Source organism: Entelurus aequoreus, linkage group LG18 (assembly GCF_033978785.1).
Source record: "Entelurus aequoreus isolate RoL-2023_Sb linkage group LG18, RoL_Eaeq_v1.1, whole genome shotgun sequence".
Classification (NCBI taxonomy): domain Eukaryota; kingdom Metazoa; phylum Chordata; class Actinopteri; order Syngnathiformes; family Syngnathidae; genus Entelurus; species Entelurus aequoreus.
In genome coordinates this window covers 46,714,638-46,727,404 of record NC_084748.1, presented here as the reverse complement: position 1 = coordinate 46,727,404, position 12,767 = coordinate 46,714,638, and the positions used below count along the sequence as shown (strand labels likewise).

At 31.0% G+C, this 12,767-nt stretch overlaps 2 protein-coding genes across 2 annotated transcripts in view; one reads left to right on the top strand and one right to left on the bottom strand.

The window, feature by feature from the left end:
* The window catches only part of LOC133633435 (dihydropyrimidinase-related protein 1-like), a 17,823-nt gene extending 7,188 nt beyond the window's left edge, over window positions 1–10,635 (bottom strand). Inside the window, exon 1 of the mRNA XM_062025960.1 lies at window positions 10,504–10,635. Coding sequence (XP_061881944.1) covers window positions 10,504–10,635 — 132 coding nt within the window. The remainder of the gene's footprint in view (window positions 1–10,503) is intronic.
* The window catches only part of LOC133633627 (microtubule-associated serine/threonine-protein kinase 1-like), an 83,294-nt gene continuing 73,607 nt past the window's right edge, over window positions 3,081–12,767 (top strand). The window contains exons 1-2 of the mRNA XM_062026211.1: window positions 3,081–3,154; window positions 4,063–4,135. The gene's annotated coding sequence lies outside the window, so the exon portion shown is untranslated. The remainder of the gene's footprint in view (window positions 3,155–4,062; window positions 4,136–12,767) is intronic.

Sequence of the window (12,767 nt, the reverse complement as noted above, 5' to 3'; positions counted from 1 at the left end):
GTTTGTGTTTCATAACGCTCGAAGCACAACTCTGGTCAGTGAGCCAAATAGTAAACAGGAAGAGAAGAATATTTTCCTTATTTTGGCGCTATTTTTCTTAAAGTGACACACACACAGTGTTTTTGTCTTTTATAAGGCATCGATGCTTCGGTATCGTTTAAACTCACGGGTGCCCAAACTGAAATGCTAACAGTTAGCACGCTGGCCAGATGGCGTCGCGTAACAGAAAATATGACTCATTGGTGTACACCAGCAAATGAGCTAAAAAGGCTAACATGCTAACAATATTGTGGTGACAGTTAGCATTAGTAAAATATAAAAATGTATGACACTGAGGTGTCCACCAGGAAAATTAGCTAAAAAGGCTAACATACTAACAATAGTTTGTTGACAGTTAGCATTAGTAAAATATAAAAATGTATGACACTGAGGTGTCCACCAGGAAAATTAGCTAAAAAGGCTAACATACTAACAATAGTTTGTTGACAGTTAGCATTAGTAAAATATAAAAATGTATGACACTGGGGTGTCCACCAGAAAATGAGCTAAAAAGGCTAACATACTAACAATAGTTTTGTTGACAGTTAGCATTAGTAAAATATAAAAATGTATGACACTGAGGTGTCCACCAGGAAAATTAGCTAAAAAGGCTAACATACTAACAATAGTTTGTTGACAGTTAGCATTAGTAAAATTTAAAAAATGTATGACACTGAGGTGTCCACCAGGAAAATTAGCTAAAAAGGCTAACATACTAACAATAGTTTGTTGACAGTTAGCATTGGTAAAATATAAAAATGTATGACACTGAGGTGTCCACCAGGAAAATTAGCTAAAAAGGCTAAAATACTAACAATAGTTTGTTGACAGTTAGCATTAGTAAAATATAAAAATGTATGACACTGAGGTGTCCACCAGGAAAATTAGCTAAAAAGGCTAACACACTAACAATAGTTTGTTGACAGTTAGCATTAGTAAAATATAAAAATGTATGACACTGAGGTGTCCACCAGGAAAATTAGCTAAAAAGGCTAACATGCTAACAATAGTTTGTTGACAGTTAGCATTAGTAAAATATAAAAATGTATGACACTGAGGTGTCCACCAGGAAAATGAGCTAAAAAGGCTAACATGCTAACAGTAGTGGGTTTCAGTTGGCATTTGTGAAATACGAAAAAGTTTGACACTGAGGTGTATACCAGCAAAATGAGCTAAAAAAAGGCTAACATGCTAACAATAGTGTGTTTACATTTAGCATTTGTGAAATACTAAAATGTATGACACTGACGTGTATACCAGCAAAATGAGCTAAGAAAGCTAACAAGCTAACAAAAGTGTGCTTACAGTTGGCATTTGTGAAATACTAAAACATTTGACACTGAAGTGTACACCAGCAAAATGAGCTAAAAAGGCTAATATGCTAACAATAGTGTGTTGACAGTTGGTGTTTGTGAAATACTACAATGTATGACACTGAGCAAAATGAGCTAAAAGGCTAACATGCTAACAATAGTGTGCTTACAGTTAGCATTTGTGAAATACTAGAATGTATGACACTGAGCAAAATGAGCTAAAAGGCTAACATGCTAACAATAGTTTGTTGACAGTTAGCATTAGTAAAATATAAAAATGTATAACACTGGGGTGTCCACCAGGAAAATGAGCTAAAAAGGCTAACATGCTAACAGTAGTGGGGTTCAGTTGGCATTTGTGAAATACTAAAAAGTTTGACACTGAGGTGTATACCAGCAAAATGAACTAAAAGGCTAACATGCTAACAATAGTGTGCTTATAGTTAGCATTTGTGAAATACTAAAACATATGACACTGAAGTGTACACCAGCAAAATGAGCTAAAAAGGCTAACATGCTAACAATAGTGTGCTTACAGTTAGCATTTGTGAAACACTAAAAAGTTTGACGCTGAGGTGTATACCAGCAAAATTAACTAAAAAATACTAACGTGCTAACAATAGTGTGCCTACAGTTACCATTAGTCAAATATAAAAATGTTTGACACTGAGGTGTATACCGGCAAAATGAGCTAAAAAAAAGCTAACAAGCTAACAAAAGTGTGCTTATAGTTAGCATTTGTGAAATACTAAAAAGTTTGACGCTGAGGTGTATACCAGCAAAATTAACTTAAAAAGGCTGACATGCTAACAATAGTGTGCTTACAGTTGGCATTTGTGAAATACTAGAATGTATGACACTGAGCAAAATGAGCTAAAAGGCTAACATGCTAACAATAGTGTGTTGACAGTTAGCATTATTAAAATATAAAAATGTATGACACTGGGTTGTCCACCAGGAAAATGAGCTAAAAAGGCTAACATGCTAACTGTATGTGTGTTTCAGTTGGCATTTTTAAAATACTAAAAAGTTTGACACTTAGGTGTACACCAGCAAAATGAGCTAAAAAAGGCTAACATGCTAACAATAGTGTGCTTACAGTTAGCATTTGGGAAATACTAAAATGTATGACACTGAGGTGTACACCAGCAAAATGAGCTAAAAAAGGTAACAAGCTAAAAAAGGTGTGCTTATAGTTGGCATTTGTGAAATACTGAAAAGTTTTGACACTGAGGTGAATACCAGCAAAATGAACTAAAAGGCTAACATGCTAACAATAGTGTGCTTATAGTTAGCATTTGTGAAATACTAAAACATATGACACTGAAGTGTACACCAGCAAAATGAGCTAAAAAGGCTAACATGCTAACAATAGTGTGCTTACAGTTAGCATTTGTGAAATACTAGAATGTATGACACTGAGCAAAATGAGCTAAAAGGCTAACATGCTAACAATAGTGTGTTGACAGTTAGCATTAATAAAATATAAAAATGTATGACACTGGGGTGTCCACCAGGAAAATGAACTAAAAAAGGCTAACATGCTAACAATAGTGTGCTTACAGTTAGCATTTGTGAAATACTAAAATGTATGACACTGAGGTGTATACCAGCAAAATGAGCTAACATGCTAATAGTAGTGTACACCTGCAAAACTAGCCACCAATCCATCATGCTAATATCAGAATGCTAACCACTAATGATACTTTCCATCCTTGTGTTGTAGGAAGCAGCCCATTGGACAGCCCTCGCAACTTCTCACCAAGTGGACCCGCCCACTTTTCCTTCGCTTCTTCCAGAAGGTCCGCCTTCCTTTTTTTAGTCGCGGGGGTTGAAGGTCACAGCGAGTGCGTGTGTGTACACTACATGCCTTCATAATGTGTGTGTACACTGCATGCCTTCATAATGTGTGTGTACACTACATGCCTTCATAATGCGTGTGTACACTACATGCCTTCATAATGTGTGTGTACACTGCATGCCTTCATAATGTGTGTACACTACATGCCTTCATAATGTGTGTGTACACTACATGCCTTCATAATGTGTGTGTACACTACATGCCTTCATAATGTGTGTGTACACTACATGCCTTCATAATGCGTGTGTACACTACATGCCTTCATAATGTGTGTGTACACTACATGCCTTCATAATGCGTGTGTACACTACATGCCTTCATAATGCGTGTGTACACTACATGCCTTCATAATGTGTGTACACTACATGCCTTCATAATGTGTGTGTACACTACATGCCTTCATAATGTGTGTACACTACATGCCTTCATAATGTGTGTGTACACTACATGCCTTCATAATGTGTGTGTACATTACATGCCTTCATAATGTGTGTGTAACTACATGCCTTCATAATGTGTGTGTACACTACATGCCTTCATAATGTGTGTGTACACTACATGCCTTCATAATGCGTGTGTACACTACATGCCTTCATAATGTGCGTGTGTACACTACATGCCTTCATAATGCGTGTGTACACTACATGCCTTCATAATGTGTGTGTACACTACATGCCTTCATAATGCGTGTGTACACTACATGCCTTCATAATGCGTGTGTACACTACATGCCTTCATAATGCGTGTGTACACTACATGCCTTCACAATGTGTGTGTACACTACATGGACTTTTCTTGCTTTTAAAGTGAAAAAGACGATGATTGTTGACGCTCCCTTGCCTTCCTCAGGCCTGATGGACGCAGATGGTCCCTGGCTTCCCTGCCCTCCTCAGGGTATGGCACCAACACTCCCAGTTCCACGGTGAGAGTTCATTGGCTGCACTTGATCTACATTTTAAATACAAAAACAGCACATTCTACAAACACTGAACATTTGGTATGGTGGTACATAAAAAACAAAAAAGTGGAATAAAAGAACAAACCGGTAAAAAGCTGACATGACATTATTTATTGGAAACAGTCATTTCTCCAAAAATAATAATGAATCAAAATCAGTGTTGTTAAGAATTATTGATCTATTTTAAGTCTCCAATTACTTCACATCAAATATTCCACTTTGAAATACATTTGGGGGAAAATATTGCATATTTTGTGTGTTTTTCATATCAATAAAAAAAAGGGCAAAAAACAAACCAAAACGTAAAAAAATTTTTTTATGAAAACTTAAAATTGACCGATGCATTTGAAGTTGATCGAGACACTTGTACACGAGTATAACTTATTTTTAAACATTTTACGAGGGGCCCTTTTGGGTCCCCAAAGTTTTTAGTGGGATTTTTTTTATGTCATTGCTCAAAAAATAATAATGAATTAAAATCAATATTATGAATTATTGTCATATTTAAGTCTCCAATTACTTCACATCAAATATTACACTTTGAAATACTTTTTGGGGAAAATATTGCATATTTTGTGTGTTTTTCATATCAATAAAAAGGGCAAAAAAACTAACCAAAAAAAAACCCAAAAAACCTTAAAAATACTAAAAACTTAATCAACGGATACATTTGAAGTGATCTCGAAAAAATTTTAGTGGGATTTTTTTTTTTTTTTGGTCATTGCTCAAAATGTTATGAATTATTGACCTATTCAAGGTTCCAATTACTTCACATCAAATATTACACTTTTTTGGGGGGGAAATATTACATATTTTGTGTGTTTTTCATATGAACAAAAAGGGCAAAAAACAAAACGTAAAAAAAATAAAATAATGAAAACTTAAAATTGACCGATGCATTTGAAGTTGTTTGAGACATTTAAGTGTTCAAAGTGGGGGAAAAAAAGTATAACTTTTTTTTAAAATTTTTAGTAGGGGCCCTTTTGGGTCCCTAAAAGTTTTAGTGGGATTTTTTATTTTTTATGTCATTGCTCAAAAAATAATAATGAATTAAAATCAATGTTATGAATTATTGACATATTTAAGGCTCCAATTACTTCACATCAAATATTCCACTTTGAAATACTTTTTGGGGAAAATATTGCATATTTTGTGTGTTTTTCATATCAATAAAAAGGGCAAAAAAACAAACCAAAAAAATTAAAAAGTTACAAATAATAAAAACTTAAAATCAACGGATACATTTGAAGTGATCTCGAGACTTAAGCGTGGAGAGTAAAAAAAAAAAGTATAATTTATTTTTTACATTTTTATGAGTGGGGCCCTTTTGGGTCCCCAAGAATCTTAGTGGGATTTTTTTTTTTGGTCATTACTCAAAATGTTATGAATTATTGACCTATTCAAGGTTCCAATTACTTCACATCAAATATTACACTTTTTTGGGGGGGAAATAGTACATATGTTGTGTGTTTTTCATATGAACAAAAAGGGCAAAAAACAAAACGTAAAAAAATAAAATAATGAAAACTTAAAATTGACCGATGCATTTGAAGTTGTTTGAGACATTTAAGCGTTCAAAGTGGGGAAAAAAAAGTATAACTTATTTTTTAAAATTTTATTAGGGGCCCTTTTGGGTCCCTAAAAGTTTTAGTGGGATTTTTTTTTATTTATGTCATTGCTCAAAAAATAATAATGAATTAAAATCAACGTTATGAATTATTGTCATATTTAAGTCTCCAATTACTTCACATCAAATATTCCACTTTGAAATACTTTTTGGGGAAAATATTGCATATTTTGTGTGTTTTTCATATCAATAAAAAGGGCAAAAAAACAAACCAAAAAAATTAAAAAGTTACAAATAATAAAAACTTAAAATCAACGGATACATTTGAAGTGATCTCGAGACTTAAGGGTGGAGAGTAAAAAAAAAATGTATAATTTATTTTTTACATTTTTATGAGTGGGGCCCTTTTGGGTCCCCAAAAATTTTTGTGGGATTTTTTTTTCTTGGTCATTGCTCAAAATGTTATGAATTATTGACCTATTCAAGGTTCCAATTACTTCACATCAAATATTACACTTTTTGGGGGGGGAAATATTACATATTTTGTGTGTTTTTCATATGAATAAAAAGGGCAAAAAACAAAACGTAAAAAAATGAAATAATGAAAACTTAAAATTGACCGATGCATTTGAAGTTGATCGAGACATTTAAGCGTTCAAAGTGGAAGAAAAAAAAAAGTATAACTTATTTTTAAAATTTTATTAGGGGCCCTTTTGGGTGCCTAAAAGTTCTAGTGGGATTTTTTATTTTTTATGTCATTGCTCAAAAAATAATAATGAATTAAAATCAACGTTATGAATTATTGACATATTTAAGGCTCCAATTACTTCACATCAAATATTCCACTTTGAAATACTTTTTGGGGAAAATATTGCATATTTTGTGTGTTTTTCATACCAATAAAAAGGGCAAAAAAACAAACCAAAAAAATTAAAAAGTTACAAATAATAAAAACTTAAAATCAACGGATACATTTGAAGTTGATCTCGAGACTTAGCGTTGAGAGTAAAAAAAAAAAATAATTATAATTTATTTTTAACATTTTTATGAGTGGGGCCCTTTTGGGTCCCCAAAAATGTTAGTGGGATTATTTTTTTTTGGTTATTGCTCAAAATGTTAAAAATTATTGACTTATTCAAGGTTCCAATAACTTCACATCAAATATTACACTTTGAAAAATTTGGGGGGGGGGGGGGATATTACATATTTTGTGTTTTTGCCATGTAAATAAAACAACGTTTTCTATGACAAAAAGAGCATAAAACAAACCAAAAAAAAAACTTACAAAAATAATTAAAACTTATAACAGACTGATAGATCCGAAGTAGATCTTGAGACTTAAGTAGTGAAAGTTTAAAAAGTATAACTTTTTTTTTTAACACTTTTATGAGTGGCTCTTTTGGGTCCCAAACCATTTTAGTGGGATTTTTTTTAATGCTCAAAAAATAATAATGAATCAAAATCAGTGTTATGAATTGTTATCTTATTCAAAGCTCCAATTACTTCACATCAAATATTACACTTTGAAATACTTTTGGGGGAAAATATTGAATATTTGGTGTGTTTTTCATATCAATAAAAAAGGGCAAAAAAACAAAACAAAACAAAAAACGTTAAAAAAAATAAATAATGAAAACTTAAAATTGACCGATGGATTTGAAGTTGATCGAGACACTTAAATGTTGAAAGTGAAAGAAAAAAGATTATAACTTATTTTTCAAAATTTTATGAGGGGCCCTTTTGGGTCCCCAAATGTTTTAGTAGGATTATTTTTATGTCATTGCTCAAAAAATAATAATGAATCAAAATCAATGTTATGAATTATTGACCTATTTAAGGCTCCAATTACTTCACATCAAATATTCCACTTGGAAATACTTTTGGGGGGAAAATATTGCATATTTTGTGTGTTTTTCATATCAATAAAAAGGGCAAAAAACAAACCAAAAAAAACAAAACGTTAAAAATAATAAAAACTTAAAATCAACGGATAAATTTGAATCTGGAGACTTAAGCGTGGAGAGTAAAAACAAAAAATTTATAATTTATTTTTTAAAATTTTATGAGTGGGGCTTAAAACCGACGGATAGATTTGAAGTTGATTTCGAGACTTAAGCGGTGAAAGTTAAAAAAAAAAAAAAAAAAAAAAAAAGTTTAACTTATTTTTAACACTTTTATGAATTTTAGTGGGATTTTTTTTGTTTTTGTCATTGCTCAAAAAATAATAATGAATTAAAATCAATATTGACAATTACATGACAAAAGGGCATAAAACAAACGACAAAAAAAAAAACTAAACATAAACAAATAATTAAAACTTATAAGAGACAGATCTGAAGTTGATCTTGAGACTTAAGCAATGAAAGTAAAAAAAAAAAAAAAGTTTAACACTTTTATGACTGGTCCCCAAAAGATTTTGTGTGATTTTTTTATTTTTTTATGTCATTGCCCAAAAAGATAATAATGACATATATATAAATATATAAATATATATATATATATATATATATATATATATATATATATATATATATATATATATATATATATATATATATATATATATATATATATATATATATATATATATATATATATACATATACATTTGGATGTCTTTCATTTTTAAAACCAATACTATATATATATATATATTTATATATATTTATATACAAATATATATATATTATATTTATATACAAATATATATATATATATATATATATATATATATATATTTGTATATAAATATATATATATATATACATATATATTTGTATATAAATATATATATATATATATATATATATATATATATATATATACATATATATTTGTATATAAATGTAATATATATATATTTGTATATAATATATATATATATATATATATATATATATATATATATATATATATATATATATATATATATATATATATATATATATATATATATATATATATATATATATAGTATTGGTTTTAAAAATGAAAGACATCCAAATGGCCTCCGCATGTTTACATTTTTCAGTGTGTGGTAGAAAAAGTTAGGACGCCCCTGCTTTCGACGACCACCGATGGTGGAGAAAGGTGGGGGAGGGGAAGCGGCGCAAAGATAATTGAAATAAATTGAGGCGTGCGGTCACAGATTGCTCCAGTAAACGTTTCCTCTCCTCCTGGCTTTGTCCCCCCAGGAGCACATAGTTGATTGAGCAGAGGCCATCAGAAATTGTTCGACTTTGTGGTATTTAAAAAAAGATTTTCCTACATTTCTTTAGAGCCTCCTGATTGGTGGTGATGAATTAACACATGGTCACCACCAGGGTTGTACAGTATACCGGTACTAGTATAGTACCGCCATACTAATGAATCATATTCGGTACTATACCGCCTCTAAAAAGTATGATCCCCCATCCCCCTTATCCCGTCGTCATCACCTCGTGACATTTCTCTTTTTTTACGAGCAGAGGAGCATGTTGGGCAGCGCACACACACAGAGTACTTACAAGCAGACACAGGGTGTAGACAGAAAAGGGAGAATGGACGCATTTTGGTGTAAAAAGTAAAGATAAAGGTGAAGTTATAACACTGAAACACCCTCAGGAAGAGGCGCTCGCTTTAAGACAGCTAGCTAGTTTCAACTACTTCTAAATCACTAATCCTGGCCTCCATGGCGACAAATAAAGTACGTTTCTTACAAGTAACATTATCACTGGAGGACGAGGAATAGCTAAACATGCTTCACTACACACCGTAGGAGGATACAATAGCTCACCGGCGTCACAATGTAAACAAACTACACCTGACATCCACTGTAATGATACCAAGTACAGGAGTGATACTACTATGATTACGTCGATATTTTTTGCCATCACAGCATCTTCTTTAATAAAAAAAAAAAGTATATTATGTTTATAAAGTCAGTAAATACGTCCCTGGACACATGCGGACTTTGAATATGACCAATGTATGATCCTGTAACTACTTGGTATCATATCGATACCTAAATGTGTGGTATCATCCACAACTAATGTAAAGTATCAAAGAAGAGAAGAATAAGTGATTAGTACATTTTATCAGAAGTGTAGATAGAACATGTTGAAACAGAAAATAAGCAGATATTAACAGTAAATGAACAAGTGGATTAGTAATCCATTTTTACAGTTTGTCCCTCATAATGTAGACAAAATAATAGGTGTATAAATGACACAATATGTTACTGCATGTCAGCAGACTAATTAGGAGCCTTTGTTTGTTTACTTACTACTAAAAGACAAGTTGTCTAGTATGTTTACTATTTATATATATATATATATATATATATATATATATATATATTTATTTTTTTAAATATATTTTTTTTCTTACGTGTGTGATTAGAGCCCATGGAAGGTCCGTGCGTGCCTGTCCTATGTCCTCTCAAAGGCATGCATGGTGCCTTCAGGGACATACTGTATACATGCATTCAGTAGAATATATCCACAGTAAATATACAAATATTTGACCCAATGGACAATATATATATGGAGACTGAGCTGGTTAATGGCCAACACTGTTTGGAGAAATGAAGTGAAAGTGAAAGGAAAGGCAGATATCAGACATTGTTTTGTTCCTGCGTGTGAGATCTTTGTGTGTCAGAAGGCGTGTTCAGTCTGCCGCTCATTGATCCGACACGCTGTTGCCTCCGAGCTGCTTCCACCTCCCTGAAGGCAGCGGGGCCACTTTTATTTTGGAGAGACTCTTTTCATTCCCTGCGGAGTTCAACCTTTTTTGCAATCTGATAAGCCTTTTCTGCTCCTTCAATATTCTCTTTGCTCCCGCCTCCGCCTCTCTTCTCCGCTTCCTCGTCCACGTCCCTTATCAGCTGCTTCGCCGGGGTAAAAAAGAGCAAAACCATCGAGAAAATTCCAGAAAATGGTTGATGGGCCTGCAATCTGTGCCCTGAACCCCTGGCCTGGGGTCCATCGAAGCGCACGTTAACTGTTAGCATACTTGCTCGACAGCACCGAGCATCACAAACCATTATTTGTAGGTGTAAACATACAACATTTGCTAAAAAGCTGAATGTTAGCATACTTCGAAGATGGCACTAAGTATTAAAAACTATGATTTTTAGGTTAAAACATACAAAGGTAACTAAAAAGCTAGCATACAATGTTAGCACGTTAGTGTTAGCATGCTGGCATGTGATAAAATAAGAGTAAATACCAAAATGCACTATTTGTAGGTGTAAACATGCACAATTTGCTCAAAAACTAGCATAAAACGTCAGCGTACTTACAAGCTGAACGTTAGCATACTTCCAAGATGGCGGCAAGTATTAAAAACTATGATTTTTAGTTTAAAACATACAATACAAACTAAAAAGCTAGCATAAAATGTTAACATACTAATGTTAGCATGTGACTGGATAAGAGTAAATACCAAAGTTCACTATTGGTAGGTGTAAACATACACAATTAGCTAAAAAGCTGGCATAAAACGTTAGCATACTTCCAAGATGGCGCTAAGTATTAAAAAAAACTATGATTTTTAGGTTAAAACATACAAAGGTAACTAAAAAGCTAGCATGGATAAGAGTAAATACCAAAATGCACTATTTTTAGGTGTAAACCTACAAAATTTGCTCAAAAACTAGCATAAAATGTTAGCGTACTTACAAGGTGTCAACATACAAAATTATATATATATATATATATATATATATATATATATATATATACACAATATATATTTTGTTTTTGTTTTTTTGTTTGTTTGTTTTTTTATTTTATAAACCTTTATTTATAAATTGCAACATTTACAAACAATTGAGATATAATAATAATAAAAAAAAGTACAAAAACAGTGCCAGGGGGTTGACACACTTTATGCTAACTGTTGATGTGCTAACCCACCTTAACTGTTTTTATTTTTATTTTTATTTTTATTTTTATTTTTATTTTTAATGTATTTATTTATTTTGTAAACCTTTATTTATAAATTGCCACATTTACAAACAATTGAGAAATAATAATAATCAAAATAAGTACAAAAACAGTACAAAAACAACGCCAGGGGGTTGACACACCTTATGCTAACTGTTGACGTGCTAACACACCTTAACTGTTTTTTATTTTATTTTTATTTTATTTTATTTTATTTTATTTTTATTTAACTGTTATTTTTTATTTATTTATTTATTTTTAAAATTGTATAAACCTTTATTTATAAATTGCCACATTTACAAACAATTGGGAAATAATAATTAATCAAAATAAGTACAAAAACAGTACAAAAACAACGCCAGGGGGTTGACACACCTTATGCTAACTGTTGACGTGCTAACACACCTTAACTGTTTTTTATTTTTATTTTATTTTATTTTATTTTATTTTATTTTATTTTATTTTATTTTATTTTATTTTATTTTTATTTAATTGTTATTTTTTATTTATTTATTTATTTTTAAAATTGTATAAACCTTTATTTATAAATTGCCACATTTACAAACAATTGAGAAATAATAATAATCAAAATAAGTACAAAAACAGTACAAAAACAACGCCAGGGGGTTGACACACCTTATGCTAACTGTTGACGTGCTAACACACCTTAACTGTTTTTTATTTTATTTTATTTTATTTTATTTTATTTTTATTTAATTGTTATTTTTTATTTATTTATTTATTTTTAAAATTGTATAAACCTTTATTTATAAATTGCCACATTTACAAACAATTGAGAAATAATAATAATCAAAATAAGTACAAAAACAGTACAAAAACAACGCCAGGGGGTTGACACACCTTATGCTAACTGTTGACGTGCTAACACACCTTAACTGTTTTTATTTTATTTTATTTTATTTTATTTTATTTTATTTTATTTTATTTTATTTTTATTTAATTGTTATTTTTTATTTATTTATTTATTTTTAAAATTGTATAAACCTTTATTTATAAATTGCCACATTTACAAACAATTGAGAAATAATAATAATCAAAATAAGTACAAAAACAGTACAAAAACAACGCCAGGGGGTTGACA